Consider the following 24,941-nt stretch of genomic DNA (forward strand, 5'->3'; position numbering starts at 1 on the left):
CAATTAAAAAAGAGAAAAAATCTATTATACGGTGCTTCTTCTTCATTCCATTAAAAAAATATGAAATTCACTTAATATGTGTAATATACAATTATTTAATCGGTATGCATACACAATTCGGCTCTCTCTCTCTTGTCCTCTCTCGCTCGCCTATCTCCTCCCTCTCCCAATATCGATCGCTTCTCTCCTCTCTCTCCCAATATCGATCGCCTCTCTCCTCCCTCTCCCAATCTCGCTTGTCATATATACAAATGCGCAATATACAATTATTTGACCGATATAAACATATAATTCACTCTCTCCCACTCTCTGCCCAATCTCACTCGCCTCTTTCCTCCCTCTCACAATCTCGCTAGCCATATATACAAATGCGTAATATACAATTATTTGACCAATATACATATATAATTCACTCTCTCCCACTCTCTGCCCAATCTCGCTCACCTCTCGCCTCCCTATCCCAATCTTGGTCGCCTCTCGCCTCCCTCTCCCAATCTCGATTGCCTCTCTCCTACCTCTCCCAAAATCTAGCTTGCCATATATACAAATACATATGTATAATATACAATTATAGTTAACTTCTCTCCCACTCTTTGCCCTCTCTCACTAGCGTCTCTCCTTTTTCTCCCGTCTCGCTCGCCTCTCTCCTCCCTATAACATGTAGTTATGAATTTTAGTTATCAAACTATAGCTATGGAGAATAAATAGGCTACTTTTGAGTGACTATATATAAAAGTTCTTCAATAAACATACAAATTTCAAATAAGAGCAACTTACAAAAATGACTATATTTATAGGGTTATTAAAGTTCAATAGCTATAAGTATGGTATTTATAAAAAATGACTACAGTTTAACTCTTAACTCTTTTTCTAGCTATATTAATTTTTATTTTTCTCTTTATACATTGATACAATTTTAATTGGGCAACTTTCACATATAGCAAACAAAAAATTCATATTTGTATGCTATAGCAAAATTTGCATAATTGCACTCCATAGCAAACATAAAACTGTATAATTCGCTATACATATACAATTGTATAATTCGCTGGCCTAAATTGTATAATTCGCTAGCCTATTTCGCAACAATTGTATAATTTGTTTTGCATACAGTTGAATCGAATTAAAATGTATGTATATTGCATAATTATAAGTGTATAGCAAGAAGATATATGTTTTTCTCGCTTTATACAAAAACAGAAACACAATATATACAATTCTGTTGTATGAAGCTAGAGAAAATTGTATTTCACTGCAATTGTATAATTCGCAATTGTATAATTCGTTGGCCTTTTTCTCTGCAATATTTGAAGTGAAACGTTTGTAAATTGTATAATTAAATATATAACACGAAGATATATGTTTTTGCATGTGTATATACAATTTTCTCTCGCTTTATACAAAACATAAACAGAAATTATACACTTTTGTGTATAAAGCGAGAGAGGCGAGAATGGGGGAGTGGCGAGCGAGACTTTTGGGAGAGAGACGCCTGACAAATTTTTGTTAACGTTTGCTATGGAGCACAATTAAATCGAACCCTAGCTACTCCATTTATTTAGGTTATTAGTTTGCTATTATATACAATTTTTCCATTTTAATTACAATGAACTAAATAAGGAAACTGTATTAATTGTACAAATTTAAATTAGTATCTTTATAGATAAAATTTAAAGAGTTAATATATCAAAGATAGAAGTACTTGTAAAAACTTAATGTATTAATATATTAAACAAGATAATGTATAACAATTTAGCATATGAACACGATGATTTGAAAAAAGAATACATTGTTGTTAAAGAAAAAATGAATACACTAATATAGTGTACATATGAATACATTGTTGTTAAACAAAAGATGAATATATTTGACAATACAGAAGCAAAAAAAAATTGAAATAATAGAATGTATAGGTAGCAAAAGTGTGCAACTATTCGGTTGTATAAAAAAATAAATCAACAAACGTCAATTTCTTTTTGATCAAGTTTTTCTTATAATACTTGAGGCTTGGTGTTGATTCATGTATTTTTTAAATCAAAAATAGTACTAAAGTATCCATTATACTTATATTGCCTAATTAACCTTTCAAATTCAATAGATTACCTATGTATCCAAATATATTTGTATTCAGAAATCACCATCTCATCTTGTGTTGATATTAGAATATAAGTATATATGTATATAACTATTATACTATATACAAATTTGACAATCACACAAACCTCAATCTATTTTTATTCGTGTTCTTCTTGTACTACTTTCTTTTTATAACTATAGTCATTGTAATGTAGAAACAAGTCAATCGAAAGTCTATAAAAATAGATGCAACATATATGTATATAAATATGATGTTCATAAAAAGAGGAGAAAATCCATTAAGTGATATCTGATGAGTTCAAGTTACAAAACTTGCTCCTAAAATCATCAAAACGATCTTAAATTGGAAGAAATTTGGGAGAAACATACAAAAAAATTTGTGATATAAGAAGATTGATGCAAGAGAAAGTATTAATGAGAGTAAACATGGAAAATCGATCACATAAAACATGCGTAGGTGTATAATAATAACTTTTTTATTTAATATTAATAACTTTTCTAATTATTTATATATATAATTGACTTTGTTATTTATTGCGTAATTAAATCCATATCACAAAAAAAATAAGTTATAGCTATTTATTTTAAATATATATTAATATTTGCCATATTTTGCAGTTTTTCCTTCAAATAATGAATGATTGGGCCGTGCTTTTTTCTAATTTCTATATTATGTATATCGTTTACTCTACATCTGAGATTCCAAGATTCAGAATGTGGGAAATTCTAATTAGTTAGTCAACTGTTTGGCACACCACTAATCCTACTTAATTAACTGTTCCAGCTAGTTCATTAATTTTTAAGTCATTTATAATAAATTTTTACACTTCAAAACTAGCTAGTTAATTAATGGTTAGTTTGCAAACTGGAACATTTAACTATGAAGCAAAAACAATGAATTGTGCCTATATAGGAGATCGTTGAAATTAAACATATTCTGATTCTTTTGGAAACAAACTTTTATTTCACAAGTTAAGCATCTCAATTTATCTATGTTATTATATTGTAATGCAAATAAATTTTTTCGAGGATAAATTATCTTTAAAAAAAATTGATCTCACACACTTTCACCGTTAATAATTGCACGAATTAATATGCCTTAAATAACATTCTTTTAATATTATGCATGACTCTTTCCTTGTAACTAGCATTAATTTTAGAAAAAATTGTATATAAATGTAAACTAATAATCTAAAATAAATGAAGTAGCTAGAGTTTGATTTAATTGTGTTTCCATAGCAAATGTTTGCAAAAAATTGTCAGGCACCTCTCTCCCAAATATCTCGCTCGCCACTATCCTTCAATCTCTCGCTTGCTTCCTCATTTTTTATACAAACACAAATATATAAAAATTGTTTCCAATTGTATAAAGCAGAGAAAATTGTATAAATACATGTATTTTTGTTCCCCCTCTCTCCCCTCTTCCAGATTTTGCTCGCCACTCTCCCAAATCTCGCTCGCCGCCCTGACCTTACACACTTATACAAACAGAAGTGAAATGTATAAATTGCATTTCTGTTTGTATAAAGCGTGAGAAAATTGTATATACACGTGCAATTACATATATTTTTGTCCTATACACTTATAATTATACAATAGAAATACTCCCCTGCTCAGTTTTGCCTTTCTCTCTTTCTCGTTTTATACAATTTTCAAATTGTATCTAATTTCTCTCTTTCTCGTTTTATACAATTCGATTCAATTGTATATTCCTTGTCAAGTCTCTTTTGTCTTTCTCTCTTTCCCATTTTAAACAAATTCAAATTGTATATAATCGTTCTATACACTTATAATAATACAATTCATTTTATACACTTCATTTTTATACAGTTCTCTGCCCAAGTGTCTTTCTCTTTCTTGTTTTATACATTTCGTTTTATACAATTTGCTTCAACTGTATATGTATAGTGAATTATGCAGTTTCTATATTTGATATGGAACGCAATTATACAAACTTTGCTATAGAATACAATTACAAAATTTTTATTTGCTATATGTGAAAATCACCCTTAATTTTACTTCTCCTTGGTGTAACTTAATAAGGATCATTTTGGTTCATGGGATGAAGAATACAATGTGGAATTATTTAATTCATTGTTTAGTTTGATCTTTTTAGGCGTAAACAATAATTTCTAAATTAATCACATTATATCATAGTTTTGATATTGTTTTTTCACCTGCACATTGAATACAAGACGATAATCCTTATATTATGCTAATTCCTTGATAGAACAATCAAAATTAATGACATTAATACCTTCTCCAAAGCTCTTCCCCAACATGACCACTTTTAACAAGTTTTATAGCAAAAATAATAGATGAATAACTTATATGTAACGTTTGAAAATTTGTCAATCAAATATTGTATAAAATAAATATATAAATAATTTTTATCTTATTTGCAAATTAAACATTATATAAAATTACACGAATAATCAAAATTATTTATGTATTAGCTTCAAACGATCTCTAATAATTTCTAAAGACTTATAATTTAATAACTTTTATGTAGAGGAAATTTTCATATTATTTGTCACATTCTCAATGTATCACCTAATTAACACAATATTAATTGAAAGAATAAGGTAGATTTGAAGAAAACATAACATTACATAACTTTTTTTCGTAAATAAAATTATTTTAAAACAATGCAGTTTGTCTAAAATAACTAAAGCGTATTCACAATCTAGTATGTCATATATCATATACTAATAATAAATAAAAACTTTATTATATATAAAAAATATGAGAGGTTGAAATGCAGCCAGCAACAGTGTCAAAAAAACTACGTCGTTTCAAGCAGGCATCTAGAACTTTCTGGTCTAGCTAGTTAATAATACCATACACCGCCAACGCAGACAATAATAACTCTATCCCCTTCTACAAGCATCTGTTTCTCCCTATTTTTTCGCCTCCTTCCCTAAAACCCTCCAAAACCCTAACGCACAACAGCTCCTCAAAAATTACGAATTAGTTTTCTTCCTTTGTTTCTCCGATGGCGACCGCCGCCTTGCTCAGATCTCTCCGTCGACGTGAATTCGCCACTTCTTCTATCTCCGCTTATAGAACTGTGAGTTCATTTTGTTCATTTCCAGCCTGTTATCTTTTCCGTCTGTTAGATCTTTGCTATTCTAATGTCTGTACCTGGTGATTTCGTGTCATACTGTGAATGATTTAAGCTTTATCACTTTCCTTGAAATGAAAATGAAATATAATTTCACATTCTGGTTATATTAGATACAACTTTTCGGTTTCGATGAGTTTATGATTTGATTATGGGACAGAGAATATGTTCTATTGTCTATTGCAGCTTAGTTTTAAGGCTAGGTAATATGATGTATTTGTGATAAAAGAAAATCTAATATATAGGTTGCTTAATATGTCTTAGTTGCCATAGCTTTCGTCTTGATTTAGGAAAAGTTTTCGACTTAAGATGTTAAAAGCAAAACTAATGAAATGTTGAATATCGACTACTGTTGCTGGTTGTCTCTGCTAATAAGTTTGTTGTCTCTTGTTATTATACTTCTGCCCTCGTGCAACAATTTTGTCTATGGAACGGGTTTGAATATAGTAGAATGTAAATGTAAGATTCTATGTAACTGACCTAGTTTGTTAAGAATTAAGGTGTAGTTGATTGGTTTGAAAGATCTCGCTAGTAGTTCCCTTTTATCTCCAAGTTTTTGGTTTAACCTTTTTCTATTGTTTTGTGCAGCTTGCTTCCAACACCAAGCCTTCATGGTGCCCATCACTGGTTGGTGCTAAATGGGCTGGTCTGGCTAGACCATTTAGGTATATGGATTGTAGCATTGCTTTTCCATGTGTCTTTTAGTGTATTGTTTGTGTGGAATCTTACTTGCTTTCCTTTGCAGCTCCAAACCTGCTGGAAACGAAATTATTGGGATAGACTTGGGAACCACCAACTCTTGTGTTGCAGTGATGGAGGGGAAGGTAAGGATTAGAGTTTTTGAAATGCCAAACTTTTGTCCATTTTATGGTTGAGACACTGCATACTCTACAGGCTTCAGTGGATTATCTAACTTTCTCTGATGCTGCTTTTGTTAATGCAGAATCCCAAGGTCATTGAGAATTCTGAAGGAGCCAGAACAACTCCTTCTGTGGTTGCATTTAATCAGAAGGGAGAACTTCTTGTTGGTACTCCAGCCAAACGTCAGGCAGTTACCAATCCTACAAACACTCTTTCTGGGACCAAGCGTCTAATTGGCAGACGCTTTGATGATCCTCAAACACAAAAGGAGATGAAAATGGTCCCTTACAAGATTGTGAAAGGCTCAAATGGAGATGCGTGGGTTGAAGCAAATGGCCAGCAATATTCTCCAAGCCAAATTGGAGCATTTATTCTAACAAAGATGAAGGAAACCGCAGAGGCCTACCTTGGGAAATCTATTAATAAAGCTGTGATCACTGTTCCAGCTTATTTCAATGACGCTCAGAGGCAGGCAACAAAGGACGCTGGGAGAATTGCAGGTCTTGATGTGCAAAGGATTATTAATGAACCTACTGCAGCTGCGCTGTCTTATGGTATGAATAGCAAAGAAGGCCTTGTCGCTGTTTTTGATCTTGGCGGTGGAACATTTGATGTTTCAATCCTGGAGATATCAAATGGTGTTTTTGAGGTAAGAGAAATCTGTGGCTTTCTTCAAAGTTGTGTATCTTTCTGATTTTCCTGTCTTAACTAATCTCTCTTATGTACTTCCACTCAGGTCAAGGCAACTAATGGTGACACCTTTTTAGGAGGAGAGGATTTTGACAATGCATTGTTAGAATTTTTAGTGAGCGAGTTTAAGAGGACTGAGGGAATTGACCTATCAAAAGACAAGCTTGCCCTGCAAAGACTCCGAGAGGCAGCCGAGAAAGCTAAGATAGAGCTTTCATCAACATCTCAAACTGATATTAACTTGCCGTTCATCACAGCCGATGCATCAGGGGCTAAACATCTGAATATCACACTGACAAGATCAAAATTTGAGACATTGGTGAACAACTTAATCGAGAGGACAAGGAATCCTTGCAAGAATTGTTTGAAGGATGCTGGAGTATCTTTAAAAGATGTGGATGAGGTCCTCCTAGTTGGAGGTATGACGCGTGTTCCTAAGGTGCAGGAAATAGTTTCTGAGATATTTGGTAAAAGCCCCAGCAAAGGTGTTAATCCAGATGAGGCAGTTGCCATGGGAGCTGCACTTCAAGGTGGTATTCTCCGTGGTGATGTTAAAGAGTTGCTTCTTTTGGATGTAACTCCGCTATCTCTTGGTATTGAGACATTGGGAGGTATCTTCACTAGATTAATAAACAGGAATACTACCATTCCCACAAAGAAAAGCCAGGTGAGCTGTTGGATCTTAATGCAGTCTCCTGTTTATTTTTATTAATGCCTAGTTTCAACAGAATGGTTCTCCTTTCGTCCAGGATCCACATAATCTTTTCCATGTTGGGAGATTTGTGACTGTTCCATGTTTATACAAATATTACAATTTTCAAGAAACCTAAGTCACTGAAGTTAAATTTTTAAATTTGATGTGATTTTTCTTTGTCGAACTTTTCGTTTCTATTGCATCGTCCCTAATGTGACTTGACAAATTAGCATTTTCAAGAAACCTAAGTCACTGAAGTTAAATTTTAAAATTTGATGTGATTTTTCTTTGTTGAACTTTTTGTTTCTATTGCATCGTCCATAATGTGACTTTACAGCATCTTAAATTTTGTCTGCTGTCAAAAATGGGTCTGGAGAAGGATGACACATGGTGGTTGTCGAGGTCATAATTTCCAATGTGAAGTACGCTTGTTTTTTTTAGGTGTTTACAGTGTGTTGTTGCTTTGTGTATTTCAGGTGTTTTCTACTGCTGCGGACAACCAAACGCAAGTTGGCATCAAGGTATTACAAGGTGAACGTGAAATAGCATCTGATAATAAGCTTCTGGGTGAATTTGAGCTTGTTGGTATTCCTCCAGCCCCAAGGGGTTTGCCTCAGATTGAGGTCACCTTTGACATAGACGCAAATGGTATGGTCACTGTATCTGCCAAAGACAAGGCTACTAGCAAAGAGCAGCAGATTACCATTCGGTCATCTGGTGGTCTATCAGAAGATGAGATTGACAAGATGGTCAGGGAAGCAGAAATGCATGCCCAGAAGGATCAAGAACGCAAGGCACTTATTGATATCAGGAATAGTGCAGACACTACCATATATAGTATCGAGAAGAGCTTGAGTGAGTACAAGGATAAGGTCCCCAAGGAAGTGGTTACAGAGATCGAGACAGCTATTTCTGATTTGAGAGCAGCAATGGGGACTGAGAACATTGATGATATCAAGGCGAAACTTGATGCGGCAAACAAAGCTGTCTCAAAGATTGGAGAGCACATGGCTGGTGGCAGTTCTGGTGGTGCATCTGGAGGTGGTGGTGCACAAGGAGGAGATCAGCCACCAGAGGCAGAATACGAGGAAGTAAAGAAATAGATATTTATTCTAGGCATAATTGAATAGTGCATGAAAAAGACAAGAGAGAGATGTTATAGATCTACTTTCCTTCTAAAAATGAGTTTATTTTTTCCATCACTTTTCCCCTTCCCCGGAAGTATTTTGTGCTCAAGCTCAAAACTGGTTGTATCAATGGTCTTGAGTTGTGAATTTCTTAGCGTCTAGTCTTCTATGTTCAGTAGAACAGGTGAGTATGATTTTTGACAGCCCTTCAATGTTAAAATTGACAGAAACAATGCTTTGTTTCCACAATAATATGATACTGTCCTTTTAATTTACAGCTTTTTGCCCGCTTTACCTTTCCATATGTATCTGTCTCATCTTAGCAACCAGTAGAACTGATGTCAATATATAATTTAATTCTTTTCTCAATATTTTGGTATGGGAATAGGCTCTGAAAATTGTTTATTTTAGTTTGAAATTGCCGTAATGGTATCAAATTTTATGGAGAATTTTTTACAGCTTAACTATTATACCAAATTTTATGGAGATTTTTTTACAGCTTAAACTATTTAATAGTGTATTAGGTATATATGTGCTCATGTTTTGTGGCTACGTGGATATATATATATACCTTTAAAATACACTATTAAATAATGTAGCAGGCTAAAACATTTTTTTAAAAATTTGGTATCATAAAATAATTTTGATTAAAATTTAAATATATTTCATACTTTTTTTTTTATTGACATTGCTTTTCATTTTGGAACTGTTTCAGTTAGAAGAATAATAAAATTTACGCATATTTTGATAGAATAAAACAGCAGTTAATATTCTCATTAAGACAAAACGTGAGCATTTGTTTCAAAACTAACCTTTCCTATGTTTTCCTGTATGAATTCGATTATGTTCAATTATAAAAATAAAGATGAAGATTTGTTTGATTATCTTTTTTTTTGATGTAATCCTTTAAGAACCATTGAACGTGCCATAGAACTATTAATTAAAAGAAAACTATGATTTCTTCTCAATATTTGTTGTGTATTATGTATTGAACATAAATTTTGAAATTTATTTACTTGGTGCTTTAAGAAAGCAAAACTTTTCGATAAGGAGCATAGTATATCATTATTGATCTTACAGATTGAATTTTGTAAATTCAAATGTCAATATGGAAATTGCACATTTATTGCTAAAAACACATGAGGCTTGAATGCACATTAATCAAGCTAGTAAATTTGAATTTCTAATGCTTAAAACAAAAATTTAATTATAACATGAGATTTCTATTGATAATTTCAAGCGGAAAATTATTAAAAAAACAAAGAATACTATATAATGTTTTTTTTAAACTCCTTTAACATTAAATAAGAATGGTGCTTTTAAAAATATTTTGAAAAAAAAACATTCCACAAACCATTTATTTTACCATATACTCTATCTTTTATATATAAAGAATACAAGGATGGACTTAGAATATGCCCCATACTTCATGAACACATATTTTAAATCTTGAATAAATAAAAATAATCACAGTATAACTATTAGTAATATTTTGCCTCTTAAAATTGAATCAAACAAAATAACGTGTGTATATAAGTTGAATCACAGCTATTTCTAATCTATTTGTCCCTTTTTCTTTGCCTCTCTCTAAAACCCTAAACCCTAACACTGAACTTCCCCTTTACAGTTATAAAGTAGCGTTGGCCACACAGCCGCCGCCTTGCTCAATCTCTCCTCGCCGTGAACTACCTCTTCTCTGTTATGATCTTCTTAAGATCACAAGCTCAATTCACCAACAAATCAAAAAATGCAGAAGAAAACCAACTGTAGAATTTATTGATACCGAAGTTCTTTATTACAACTACTGATACTATAACTATGGAATCTACTGCTACGCCATTGATGATCTGCAAGGAGAAGAAGAAGAAGAAGAAGAAAAAGAAGAAGATTCTGGATAGAAGAAGAAAGAAGGAAAAAGAGAAGAGAATTGGTGTGACTTATTTTTCAGTTATTTCCCTCTCTCTTCCAGCATGACCACTTATAACAACCTCCACCAACAACCTGTACCCACGTGTCATAATCCTCACCCTCAACTTTCCTTAATCAACTTCCAATCTCATCCGTTCATTTTATATTTCTGTTAACCTTTCCATTTCCTGTTATTGCCAGATTCAAGGATCGAATCCCTGCAACCCATATTTGTTATACCTTTAACTGTTTAACTGCAGTTCATAATTGTCCCTTCCCCATCAAAGCATCCTTGACCTCAAGGATTAGAATCAAAACCAGGAAACTTAGCCTTCAAAAAATCATAATCCTCCCAAGTGGCATCCGATTAGACCATTGAACCAAAACCCGAACAGCAGCCACATTGTTTCGTTTAACCATCTGCCGCTGCAGAATTGCCACTGGCTTAACCAAAAACTGTCCGTTGTCATTTGTATAAGGCAATTCTGACTGTATAACCACTCGATCTCCGACCTTCTTCTTTAACAACGAAACATGAAAAACTGGATGAATCTTATAATGCGAAGGTAGAGCTAATTTATAAGCCAACAACCCAATTCTTTCGACTATCAAATAAGGACCATAATATTTAGAACTGAGCTTCAAATTCCGTCTCAAAGCAATAGAAGTCTGCCGATATGGTTGAAGCTTTAAGTAAACCCAATCTCCCACTAGAAACTCACGCTCGGTCCTTTTCTTATTCGCGAAAAACTTCATTCTAGCTTGGGCAGTAGCTAGATTGTCTTTCAACAATTGAAGAAATTGTTGTTGATGCATCACTGCGTCTTCTGCTGCCTGTACTACTGTCTCCAAAAGAGGGTCAATTGAAAGTTGAGGCGGAGTATAACCATGCAACGCTTCGAATGGAGTACATCGCAGACCCGTGTGGAAGTTGGTGTTATACCACCATTCTGCAACAGGTAGCCATTGTTTCCACTACGTAGGCCTGCTTGTAGTCATACATCGAAGGTAATTTTCCAGACACCTATTGACTCTCTCAGTTTGTCCATCACTCTGAGGATAATAGGCCGAACTATAGTGCAATTGTGTACCCATTAGTTTGAACATTTCCTACCAGAACTTACTCAAAAATACCTTGTCTCTGTCAGACACAATACTGTCGGGAGTACCATGTAACCTATGAATATGTCTCCAATACAACTCAGCTACTGTTAGAGCAGTATATGGATGAGACATAGCTATAAAATGGGCATACTTGGTAAATCGATCTACCACCACCAATATCACGCTTTTAGCTTTCGACTTCAGCAAACCTTCTATAAAGTCCATGCTAATATTACTCCACGCTTGATTAGGAATTGGCAATGGCTGAAGTAAACCGGGATAGGCTGCATTGTCGTCCTTGTTACGATGGCAAACCTCACACTGAGCTACAGATTCATTCACCATAGCTCTCATTCTTGGCCAATAGAAATCTTGAGTTAACCTTTTGAAAGTGCCCAATTGGCCCGAATGTCCACCCAAAGGAGTGTCATGAAAAGTAGAAATTAGTTGTTGTCGTAAGGGCCCTTTGGAACCCACATAAACCTTGCCTTTCTTCCTTAAAACCCCATTGACGTTATGCCACAAACTAGGCCCGTGAACATCAACTGATATCAAGGTTAGCAGCTCTTGAACATAAGGATCCTCCATATAACTATGCATAATTTCTTGTATCCACATTGGCATAATCATACTCACAGCCATCAGTAAACCAGCCGAAGACTTTTCACTCTCTTGTAACCTTTCGTCTCGCCTGGATAGAGCATCTGCTACCCTATTCTCCGCTCCTTTTTTGTATCGCACCTCATATCAAGGTCTAATAATTTCGTTATTCCTTTTTTTTGTATAGCTGATGTTACTCGTTGTTCCAACAGATCTTTCAAACTGTGATGATCAGTCTTGACCACAAAGTGTTTGAACTGTAAATAATGTCTCCATTTATCCACTGCGTTAAGTAGAGCCATATACTCCCTCTCATAAATCGACTTGCCCCTATGTTTAGGAGCCAATACTTTGCTAAAGAAAGCAATTGGCCTCCCTTGCTATGTAAGTACAGCTCCAATACCCCTATGACTAGAATCAGTCTCTACCACAAACTCTTGGGTATAGTCAGGAAGAGTCAATACAGGTGTATTCGTCATAGCTATTTTAAGAGCTTCAAAGGTAGTTTTGGCATCCACACTCCATTTGAAGGCTTCATTTTTTAACAAATGAGTGAGTGACCTGCTGATGGTCCCATAATTTTGCACATACTTCCGATAGTAACATGTTAGCCCAAGAAATCCTCTTAGAGCCCGTAAGGTCTTAGGTCTAGGCCATTCTATCATAGCTCAAATCTTATGAGGATCGGTAGCCACCCCTTCCTTAGTAATAATATGGCGTAAGTATTCCACTTGAGCTTGCCCAAAAGAACATTTAGACTTCTTTGCAAACAACACATTAAGCCTCAAAGTTTCAAATACCACCTGCAGATGCTGTAAATGCTCCTCCATATTTCGGCTATAGATTAATATAGCATCGAAAAGGACTAGAACAAACCTTCTGAGCGATCTAAAAATCTAATTCATTAATGCTTGAAATGTTGCTGGAGCATTGGTAAATCCGAAAGGCATTACTCTAAACTCATAATGGCCCATGTGAGTCCGAAATGCCGTCTTGTGCATATCTTCCATCTTCATCCTAATTTGATGATAACCAACCCTCAAATCTACCTTAAAAAAGATTGACGCCCCATGTAGTTCATCCAACAAATCACCGACTATAGGTATGGGATACTTGTCTTTAATGGTCAAGTCATTCAATCCTCTATAATCGACACAAAACCTCCATGTTCCATCCTTTTTCTTTACTACCAATGTTGGTGAAGAATAAGACGATTGAATAGCCTGTATGATTCCACTACTAAGCATCTCTTTCACTTGCTTTTCCAACTAATTCTTTTGATGGAAGTTATATCTATATGGCCTCAGACTAACCGGTATAGCTCCCGTCTTAAGAGGAATCGCATGGTCAAACAGTCTTGCCGGTGGCAGTGACTTCGGTTCTGCGAAAATATCAGCATATTTAACCAACACATTATGAAGTCCCTCATCGATTACCTCCTCCTCACTGTTTGTCATCATGTTCATCATAAAAAGATGAGCAACTATAGCTTGACCCTTCTTCAACATCTTTTTCATTGATCCACTAGATAGCATACTCAAACTTCCCTCACCTGCAATTCCTGGCAGCACTAATTTATTAACTTTCCTGCCTATAGTAACACACTTCCGTTCATGATCAAACTTAGTCGGATTATGTTTCTTCATCCAATCATTTCCTAACACCAATGCACAACCACCCAAGGAAATAATGAGCAAATCTTCTATGAAAATTCTATCCTGCATTTTCCACGAAAATCCTTTACAGTGAGAGTTGCACATTACGTAATTACCATCTGCCACTGTCACTCGTACAGGAGAACACAGATGAGGTTGGTAGCCTGATGCAGCTACAATATGCTTATCAATGAAGCTATGTGTGCTCCCGAATCAATTAAAATTGCCAGTTGTCACTTCTTCACAGTCCCCCCGATAAGAATTGTATTCTCTCTTTTGTTATGACCAGTTAATGCATTAAGACACACAGCTTGTTGTACCTCTTATTCGACTACTCCTTCAATGGTTATCTCCTCCATGTCTTCCAATACTGACATCTGATCAACTTCCCTTTCCTTCTCAACGAATCCAGTTAAATAATTCAACTGTCTCGTTTTGCATATATGTCCCAACCCATATTTCTCTCCACAACGGAAACACAAGTGATTCGACTTCCTAAACTCATAAACTTCAGGAGTAAGTCGGTAAGGCCCATTTCTGTTAACCATCGCATTAGATGCTTTTCCTACTTCCTGCGCAGCTGCCGGCAACACTCTGTTCACTGTTCTATTCCTCCTTCGTGCAGCTTCAATAGCCATTTCCTTCATCCTCGCTTTCTCTACCGCTTCTTTCAACGTCCTCGGCTTGAACATTTTAACCTCAAATCTAATTTCCTCCTTCAAAGCTCCAATAAAACTAGATAAGAAATGATCTTCGTTCAAACCGGATTTCGTATAAGCATTCGAGCTTTAAGATCTTCAAATCTCCATATAAACTCATCCACAGTACCGATTTGTTGTAGCTTGTTAAACTCTTCCACCACATCACTTACTACAATTTCTCCAAACCTGCTGATTAAATCCTCTTTAAACTCGATCCAATTCGGTATTCCTCTGCTTAACACCATCGACTGATACCATACTTCAGCAACATCAGTCAAGTATAAAGCAACTATTTCTATCCTCTGTTCATTACCTACTCTGTATTGTGTAAAAAAACCTCTCACACTTTCGAATCCACACCTTCGGCTCTTGACCTGCGAAACCAGGTAACTCCCACCTCAGTAACGTCACTGCATTCGGCTGAACTCTATTGCGATTATCCCCATTCGGAGTAGGTACTAAGCCTGCTCCCACATTCGGAACTGTCACGACCGGAATCTAGACCCCAGACGAGACCGGCGTCGTTGACCTCTCGGAGGTCGCAGACAAGCCTGCTTACGTCATTCTTACTTTACATAGATTAATTTTAGCGGAAAATTTGAAATTTTTGATTCTTTAATCATACTTGCTGAACATTCTTAACATTTCGTAATCGTTCATCATCAACCATCTAACATTTAAGAGATAAGCAACTGAAAGAAATAATTCATTAAGTATTAATTGTATATCGGCCAAAATAGCACCAATACAAAGTTTGAACCAAAACAGGAAAGAAACGCTAGTGGAACATGCTCCGCTAGCTCAACTCTAAAACTACGCTAGAATGTAAAACAGTAGCATCCTCGAAAGCATGAGGACCTACCAAACTCCGGATGAATACTGATGTCCGGATAGCTGCAACAACGAACCTGTAGCTCTAGCGTCCACCTGTGCCTGCACCTAAAAGTAGATGTTCGTATGGAATTAGTACACACTTGTACTAAGTATGAGTATATGCAAGTACACACCAGGGACATGCATGAGGAAGAATAGCTCTTTCCTAACAACATGATTTTTGGAAGTCAAGTCAGTGGACTTGCCAAATTGAGATTGGGAAAGTTATGCCATGAGAGTGACATGCATCATTATAATTATCGTATAGCACACAAAACATAACATATTCATATAACACATAACATATAACACATACTTTCTTTCATATTATTCATTCGTATACCATGAGACCTTATTATCATAGACTTAACTTTAAGACTTTCCAAAATGAGGGCTCAACATATGGGACCTCAACTAGGGAGCCTTCTTTAGCAAACACAGAGTCTGCTTCACTCATTCATTCGTATTTCATTTCAATTCATTCATAGGCCAGTGCGAACACCAGGTATACCTAGGATGTAGTTTAAGACTCTCATCGGGTTTGCTGTGCAATGATCAGGAATGACCTAATGTCATTACCTGAATCTAGCTCACCTCTTGATTATCCTATCCTAACACCTTCGGTATCATTCATTTCTTTATATGATTCGTTTGAGGCTGGCCTCATTCATTCATTGGGAACTTTAACTTTAACCGACATAGATCATGTGAGCATCATGAAATCCAGTGTCTTCCCCACACCGAAAAGAGGTGGAATCACCGGCCAAAGCGATTCAATAACATGCTAGCGTATATGGGAATTTAACCCCGCCAGATCCCTATAGTGGCAATATAGGTTCAAAGACTAGGAGATGTATGGAGACCCATACCCGGCAAGCCGGACAGTCTCATCTCATGAGAATTACGTGAACCTCCGCCCTTCCCGAAAGAAGGCATCACCACTCATAGCTAGCCTATCGGTGCTCGGTATAAAGTTCCATTACATGCAACTCATACATCATAGAAGTTTGCTTCTAGTATGAAGACATCATAGCTCAATAGATGATTTCTCATCTCATCATTAGTATTAAGTGTTTTAAACTCAATATTTTTATTAGAGTATTCATAGAGACTGGTCTCTTCATTATCTTACACTCTCATTGGTGAGTATGTATCGGTAACATTTACTTAAGCTCATTTAAGATTGCTCTCATCATATGCATTAACCTCACATCATGATTGTCGCCACATTCTTCATTTCATTACGTATATCTTAGGTTCACTTATTCTTGAACGTATGTTAAACTTATATATCTATACATACAAGCCATGAGGCTTCATTTATAGTTCGTTAAGTGAATTCTTGTTTTTCTAAGATTATGTATTACAAGACTTATGTATCTTGTATATATGCCAAGATCTTTGATTTTTGATCTAAGTAGATGACATTATTCTTGAATATTTCACTCACGTATGACTTATGTATCAATACGGAGGTTTGGACACGAGAACCCAAATTTTGAATTATTTGGATATCATTTATATTTTTCATTGATTTTAGTTCTAATATTCATAAATTTAGAACTCTAAGTTAAGTCTCAACATTTTCGTGAAATAATAAATTTTCTATTTTAATTAGAATTCTAAATTAAATTTCAATCATTTACATGAAAGAATAATTTTCTAATTTAATTAGAATTCCAATTTAAATCTCAATATTTACATAAAAGAATTAATATTCTATTTTTAATTAAGATTCTAAATTAAATCTCAATGTTTACATAAGAGAATTAATTTTCCAACTTTAATTAGAATTTTAATTTACTATTATTATTATTTTTAATTAAATTCGCTTGAATAGGGAGGTTGTGGGTTCGAACCCCCACAGCCCCCCTCATTTTCCTCTTAATTTCGCTGGGAATGGAGGCTGTGAGGTGGTGGGTTCGAACCCCCACAGCCTCACCTTTATTCCCTTAATATTTTTACCCCCCCTTCAGCCCTGAGGTCGCGGGTTCGATCCCCACGCCTTGCATCCCCCCTTTTTATTTATTTATTTATTTTTTTTAATTCTTTGACATCCCAAAAATTTCCAGATTCTTTTTAAACCTATTTCTATGTTTTTGGAAATTTATTCCACTATTTTTCTGCACTTTTTCATCAAGTTTCACATTAGTTCTTAGGGAGATTTCATGGTTCATTCACTTCACTATGCTTCATCAAAATAAACATCACATTGCACACCCATTTCACACATAAAATACATGATAAATAAACAACTTATATACCCCAAAACAATGCCTAAAACACTGCCCTATACACACCCATACATCAACTTTTTCCGATCATATTCTGATGATCATTATCGCGATTTCCCGCACATAAACACATTCATATTTAATTTAAACACATCATTCATGCAAAAATCTAGCAGCACAACATACCCATCCTACAAATTCATTAGGGAGCTAAGGACAAGGACATACGAAGGGGAACAACCTTAGTTTCAAGAGTTTAAGAAACGTCCGAAAGAAAGTACTCTTGGAGAAAGAATTCCATGAGAGAAACTCATACCTTAATCGATGTTCAAACTTTAATGTTGCTGCCCGGAAAACTCCTCCAAACCACTCCCAATTCACTTCAAAGTATACCTCTCTCGACGAACCTCTCTTAGCCTTGACGTTTTGATTACTTTTTCTTTTGCTTAAAAATTTTTTTGTGAGTTCTTCAAGCATGAAAATTATTGATATTTTGGCAGAAATAATGTGAGGAAGATGGAGAACGTGAGAGAGGGAGTTTAGAAGCGTGAGAGAGAGAGGGCTAATTGGATTAGGAGACTAATTCAAGAATTAGTCAAATAACATTAAAATAAATAAATACAAATCTGTTTTATTTATTTATTTATTTATTCATTTAAAACGTGAAAGGACAATTATGCCCTTAAATACCTATTTATTCTTATTTACATAATTCTCTCTTTTTTTGAATCGTTACATTATCCCCCCTTAGGAACATTCGTCCCCGAATGACACTACCATTTCACCTCATAATGCCAATGAGATCATAACTTAATTGCTATGTACAATCAGCCAATAGCAACAAATATGAAGAGATAAGGAACTATAGCCTTACGAGTAGGAAGCCTAACCTCAAGAGTTGAAAAGATGTGGATATCGGGATCTCATGTCGGCCTCAGCCTCCCACGTAGCACCCTCAACAAGATGGTTTCTCCACAATACCTTCACTGTGGCAATCTCCTTGTTCCTCAGTCGCTTGACCTGTCTGTCTAAGATCTCAACAGGTACTTCCTCATAGGACAAGTCTTCACCAACCCCCAAACCTTCTACAGGTAGGATTGATGCTGGATCACCTAGGCACTTCTTCAACATAGAGACATGAAAGACTGGATGAACAGAAGCTAGCTCCGCAGGCAATGCTAACTCATAGGCCACCTCACCCACGCGCTGTAGGATCTCATATGGCCCCACATACCTCGGACTAAGCTTCCCTTTTCTACCAAATCGCATCACCCCTTTCATAGGCGATATCTTCAAGTAAACCTGGTCACCAACGTTAAATTCTAAGGGTCGTTTTCTATTGTCTGCATATGACTTTTGTCGGCTGTAAGCGGTAGCCAACCTGTCTCTAATCATTCTAACTTTCTCCAAGGCCTCATGAATGATCTCTGGACTCAAAATAGATGACTCTCCAACCTCGAACCACCCAACTGGAGATCTACACCTCCTACCATACAATGCCTCAAATGGTGCCATCCCAATGCTGGAGTGGTAGCTATTATTATACGAGAACTCTATCAAAGGTAGATGGTCATCCCAATTACCTCTAAAGTCAATCACACACGCTCTCAACATGTCCTCCAATGTCTGAATAGTGCGCTCTGCCTGCCCATCTGTCTGAGGATGAAAGGCAGTGCTAAGTTTCACCTGCGTGCCTAAGCTTTTCTGGAAAGATCTCCAAAAATGCGAAGTAAACTGAGCTCCTCTATCTGAAATAATAGACAAAGGAATCCCATGCCATCTCACAATCTCATCAATGTAGAGTCTCGCGTAATCCTCGGCCCTGTAAGTGGACTTCACAGGGATAAAGTGGGCAGACTTAGTCAGTCTGTCCACAATAACCCATATAGAGTCATGCTGCCTCCTAGTCCTCGGAAGACCAACTACGAAGTCCATATTAATGGCCTCCCATTTCCAAGTCGGAACCTCAATAATCTGAGTCAGACCACCAGGCTTAAGATGCTCTGCCTTAACCTGCTGACAATTAGGACACTTAGCCACATAGTCTGCAATATCCTTCTTCATGCCATCCCACCAATAAATCTGCTTAAGATTATGATACATTTTTGTGGAACCTGGATGTATGGAATATCTGGAACCATGGGCCTCTGTAACAATCTTGGTCCGTAAATCATCTACATCTGGTACGCACAACCGGTTCTGGTATCTAAGTATGCCATCATCTCCCAAAGCAAAAGACTCATTCATTTTTAACAACACTGAGTCCTTCATCTCCATCAACACAGGATCGAGATGCTGACCCTTCTTGACTTCCACTATCAGGGATGATTCAGAACTAGGGTGAACTGAAACACCTCCACTAGTAGAGTCAACTAACCGTACACCCAGCCTGGCCAGTCTGTGTACCTCTTTCACTAGCTCCTTCTTCTCATCCTCAACGTGGGCTGTACTCCCCATGCTCATCCTGCTCAAAGCATCAGCCACAACATTAGCCTTACCTGGATGATAGTGCACATTCATGTCATAATCCTTCAGCAGCTCCAACCATCTGCGTTGCCGTAGATTCAGCTCTCTCTGCGTGAACACGTACTGGAGACTCTTATGATCCGTGAACACATCCACGTGTACTCCATATAGATAATGCCTCCATAACTTCAACGCAAACACCACAGCTGCCAACTCCAAGTCATGAGTGGGATAATTCTTTTCATGAACCTTGAGCTGTCTGGAAGCATAAGCTATCACCTTACCAGCCTGCATAAGAACACATCCCAAACCGACCCTAGATGCATCGCAATAGACAGTGTAATTCTCGCCACTCTTAGGCAGAGTAAGTACCGGGGCTGAAGTGAGTCTGTCCTTGAGCTCCTGGAAACTCTTCTCACAAGTATCCGTCCATTCAAACTTGGATTTCTTCTTTGTCAAGGTTGTAAGTGGGGCAGCAATGGAAGAAAATCCTTCCACGATCCTGCGGTAGTAACCAGCCAATCCCAGAAAGCTACGGATATCGGTGGGTGTAAGAGGCTTTGGCCATTTCTACACCTTGACCGGACACAACATGGCCCAGGAAGGTCACTGATCTCAGCCAGAATTCACACTTGCTGAATTTGGCATACAACTGATGCTGTCTAAGTACCTGCAAGGTTAGTCTCAAATGCTGTTCATGCTCTTCCTTGGTCTTAGAGTAGATGAGAATGTCATCAATGAATACTATGACGAAAGAGTCAAGGTATTCACGGAAAACTCTGTTCATGAGGTCCATAAATGCAGCAGGTGCATTCGTGAGACCGAATGACATAACCAAGAACTCATAATGACCATAACGGGTACGAAAAGCTGTTTTTGGGACATCCCTATCCCTAACTCTAAGTTGATGATACCCTGAACGAAGATCAATCTTAGAGAAGAAACTAGACCCTTGGAGCTGATCGAACAAATCATCAATTCTGGGAAGTGGGTACTTATTCTTTATAGTGACTTTGTTGAGCTGCCGATAATCGATACACATTCTAAGGGTCCCATCCTTTTTCTTTACAAACAACACTGGAGCGCCCCAAGGGGATATGCTCGGCTGAATGAAACCCTTATCCGTGAGATCTTTTAACTGCAGCTTCAACTCCTTGAGTTCTGCTGGAGCCATTCTATAAGGAGGAATTGAGATTGGTTTAGTATCAGGTTCTAAGTCGATACCAAAGTCAATCTCTCGAAGGGGAGGGACTCCAGGCAAATCTTCAGGAAACACATCTAGGAATTCACTTACTACAGGCACCGAGTCTATGGAAGGAACGTCATGATCTAAATCATTAACACTCACTAGATGACATAGTAACCCTTTGGCCATCATTTTATTGGCCTTGAGATTTGAAACCAAGGGGTTAGGACGAATCGGATTGTACCCCTCCCAGACTAACTCTTCTCCATTAGGGAAGCGAAACCTCACCACCCTACTACGACAGTCCAAACAAGCATAATAGCTGTGAAGCCAGTCCATGCCAAGAATAATATCAAAATCGCGCATGGGTAACTCAATCAAGTTTGCACACATAGCCTTGCCACTCACAACTATTGGGCAATTCTTGTATACCCTATCGGTTCTCACATTTTCTCCTAAAGGCGTACTAACCACTATAGGATCATGCAGAACTTCAGGTAGTATTTCAAAGGTAAGGGCAAGCAGAGGAGTCACAAAGGAAAGCGTAGACCCTGGATCAAGTAAAGCATAAACAGAAGTTGAGAATACTTGCAGCATACCTGTGACCACATCAGCGGACTTCTCCTGCTCCTCCCTACCTTTCAAGGCATAAAATCTGTTCCTCTTCGGAGGTTCGGCTGCTGCTGCATTATGTGGGGTAGGCCTAGGCTGAGCATTACCCCCAGCCTGACCTCTGTTCTGGGGACAGTCTATGACCATGTGTCCACTCTTACCACAACCGAAACAGGCATTAGTGCCCTGTCTACATTCTCCAAGGTGCATTCGGCCACACTTAGTACAAGTCTTCCTTGGACGCTGCATCTCACCTCCATTGCCCCTCTTGGGTTCGGGTCTGCCTCCTCTAGGCGTTGTATTTCTCTGAGGGTCAGAATTTCCAGCACTCTGTTGCCCCTTCTTGAATTTGGGCTGCTCGCGGACGCCAAAATTGTTTCTGTGGCCTCCATGGCTGGGACCTGCCTGATCTTGAGGCCTAGGCCTCCTAACATCACGTACACCTCTCCTCTTTCGGCTGTCCTCTACCTGTTGGACATGCATCATTAATCTAGAAAGGTCCATATTATCATGGAGCATCGCAGCCCGACAATCTTCCTCTAGGTCTCCATTGATTCCTGTGAGGAATCTGCTCATCTCCTCCCTGCTGGTAGAAACCAAGGGAGTAGCATACCTGGATGATTTCAACAAAGTTAAGTACTCTCATCATTCTTGTTATCAAATACTAAGGGAAGCACATACCTTGATAACTTCACAAACTTCAGGGAATACTCCCTGACAGTCATGGATCCTTGCTTGAGGTTGATGAACTCCTCAACCTTGGCCTCTTTCATCTCTCTAGGGAAGAACCTTTCCAAAAATGCTGTCTTGAACAGCTCCCAGGTGACTGGCACCCCTCCTAGGACACGGCTATCTCGCCACATTTTGCACCAAGTCTGTGCAACATCTTTGAGCTGGTAGGAAGCCAACTCAGCCTTCTCAATATCAGTGGCCCCCATGGCCACCAGTATCTTATGCAACTCGTCTATAAATTCCTGGGGATCTTCTGAAGTCTTAGCCCCTGTGAAAATTGGAGGATTCATCCTCGTGAAGTCTCGCAGTCTGTCAGCTATGCTGCGAGCCGGTGGGTTTTCCCTCAGAACATCCTGCCGGTTGACTTGGGCAGTCATAGCTTGGGCCTGCATCGTGATGGCCTGTGCCATCTGGGCTAGAGATGCCCTCACCTCCGCATCAGTCAACCCAGCTGGGTTCACTGGCATGGCCACTCCTTCAGCTGGAGCCTGGGGTGGATTCTGATTACCCCTAGCTGCTGCTGCTCCCGTCCTCAGACCCTTAGTTCCCCAGGTATTCATTCTCTGAAAACAGCAAGGTTGATGTTAGACACGTTCGTAACACCAAGAATTTAAACATTAGGAAAAGCACAATAAGATAAGAAGAAGGGAAGTCTTTCCTACGCATCGTGCAGTCTCTAATCCAGGATAGTGGTGCACTTCACTACCATGACTTAGAAACTACTCAATGTGGTTGATGTGAACTCATTATTCGAGGAATTTAACCTAGCGCTCTGATACCAACTTTGTCACGACCGGAATCTAGACCCCAGACGAGACCGGCGTCGTTGACCTCTCGGAGGTCGCAGACAAGCCTGCTTACGTCATTCTTACTTTACATAGATTAATTTTAGCGGAAAATTTGAAATTTTTGATTCTTTAATCATACTTGCTGAACATTCTTAACATTTCATAATCGTTCATCATCAACCATCTAACATTTAAGAGATAAGCAACTGAAAGAAATAATTCATTAAGTATTAATTGTATATCGGCCAAAATAGCACCAATACAAAGTTTGAACCAAAACAGGAAAGAAACGCTAGTGGAACATGCTCCGCTAGCTCAACTCTAAAACTACGCTAGAATGTAAAACAGTAGCATCCTCGAAAGCATGAGGACCTACCAAACTCCGGATGAATACTGATGTCCGGATAGCTGCAACAACGAACCTGTAGCTCTAGCGTCCACCTGTGCCTGCACCTAAAAGTAGATGTTCGTATGGAATTAGTACACACTTGTACTAAGTATGAGTATATGCAAGTACACACCAGGGACATGCATGAGGAAGAATAGCTCTTTCCTAACAACATGATTTTTGGAAGTCAAGTCAGTGGACTTGCCAAATTGAGATTGGGAAAGTTATGCCATGAGAGTGACATGCATCATTATAATTATCGTATAGCACACAAAACATAACATATTCATATAACACATAACATATAACACATACTTTCTTTCATATTATTCATTCGTATACCATGAGACCTTATTATCATAGACTTAACTTTAAGACTTTCCAAAATGAGGGCTCAACATATGGGACCTCAACTAGGGAGCCTTCTTTAGCAAACACAGAGTCTGCTTCACTCATTCATTCGTATTTCATTTCAATTCATTCATAGGCCAGTGCGAACACCAGGTATACCTAGGATGTAGTTTAAGACTCTCATCGGGTTTGCTGTGCAATGATCAGGAATGACCTAATGTCATTACCTGAATCTAGCTCACCTCTTGATTATCCTATCCTAACACCTTCGGTATCATTCATTTCTTTATATGATTCGTTTGAGGCTGGCCTCATTCATTCATTGGGAACTTTAACTTTAACCGACATAGATCATGTGAGCATCATGAAATCCAGTGTCTTCCCCACACCGAAAAGAGGTGGAATCACCGGCCAAAGCGATTCAATAACATGCTAGCGTATATGGGAATTTAACCCCGCCAGATCCCTATAGTGGCAATATAGGTTCAAAGACTAGGAGATGTATGGAGACCCATACCCGGCAAGCCGGACAGTCTCATCTCATGAGAATTACGTGAACCTCCGCCCTTCCCGAAAGAAGGCATCACCACTCATAGCTAGCCTATCGGTGCTCGGTATAAAGTTCCATTACATGCAACTCATACATCATAGAAGTTTGCTTCTAGTATGAAGACATCATAGCTCAATAGATGATTTCTCATCTCATCATTAGTATTAAGTGTTTTAAACTCAATATTTTTATTAGAGTAT

At 37.5% G+C, this 24,941-nt stretch overlaps 2 protein-coding genes across 2 annotated transcripts; one reads left to right on the forward strand and one right to left on the reverse strand.

Annotated features, from left to right (window-relative positions):
• The first annotated feature begins 4,939 nt into the window (after window positions 1-4,939).
• On the forward strand, window positions 4,940-8,868 carry LOC101267273 (heat shock 70 kDa protein, mitochondrial). Its single transcript, XM_004230488.4, has 6 exons — window positions 4,940-5,167; window positions 5,810-5,886; window positions 5,967-6,045; window positions 6,165-6,731; window positions 6,819-7,439; window positions 7,943-8,868. The coding sequence occupies exons 1-6, from the start codon at window positions 5,093-5,095 to the stop codon at window positions 8,567-8,569; spliced, it is 2,046 nt and encodes a 681-aa protein (XP_004230536.1). The 5' UTR covers window positions 4,940-5,092; the 3' UTR covers window positions 8,570-8,868.
• An 11,652-nt stretch (window positions 8,869-20,520) lies between these two features.
• On the reverse strand, window positions 20,521-23,489 carry LOC138338679 (uncharacterized). Its single transcript, XM_069289736.1, has 2 exons — window positions 22,614-23,489; window positions 20,521-22,545 (listed from the first exon to the last, which is right to left on the reverse strand). The coding sequence occupies exons 1-2, from the start codon at window positions 23,222-23,224 to the stop codon at window positions 20,667-20,669; spliced, it is 2,490 nt and encodes an 829-aa protein (XP_069145837.1). The 5' UTR covers window positions 23,225-23,489; the 3' UTR covers window positions 20,521-20,666.
• Window positions 23,490-24,941: the final 1,452 nt, after the last annotated feature.

The sequence above is a fragment of the Solanum lycopersicum genome, chromosome 1 (genome assembly GCF_036512215.1).
Source record: "Solanum lycopersicum chromosome 1, SLM_r2.1".
NCBI lineage: Eukaryota > Viridiplantae > Streptophyta > Magnoliopsida > Solanales > Solanaceae > Solanum > Solanum lycopersicum.

Bases quoted from the DNA above. Each gene is read 5' to 3' on its own strand.
- LOC101267273 (XM_004230488.4), top strand. From the start codon at position 5,093: ATGGCGACCGCCGCCTTGCTCAGATCTCTCCGTCGACGTGAATTCGCC. The intron at 5,168-5,809 runs GTGAGTTCATTT...TGTTTTGTGCAG, and splicing joins CTATCTCCGCTTATAGAACT to CTTGCTTCCAACACCAAGCC. The intron at 5,887-5,966 runs GTATATGGATTG...TTTCCTTTGCAG, and splicing joins GGTCTGGCTAGACCATTTAG to CTCCAAACCTGCTGGAAACG.
- LOC138338679 (XM_069289736.1), bottom strand. From the start codon at position 23,224: ATGAATACCTGGGGAACTAAGGGTCTGAGGACGGGAGCAGCAGCAGCT. The intron at 22,546-22,613 runs GTATGTGCTTCC...GAAATCATCCAG, and splicing joins AAGTTTGTGAAGTTATCAAG to GTATGCTACTCCCTTGGTTT.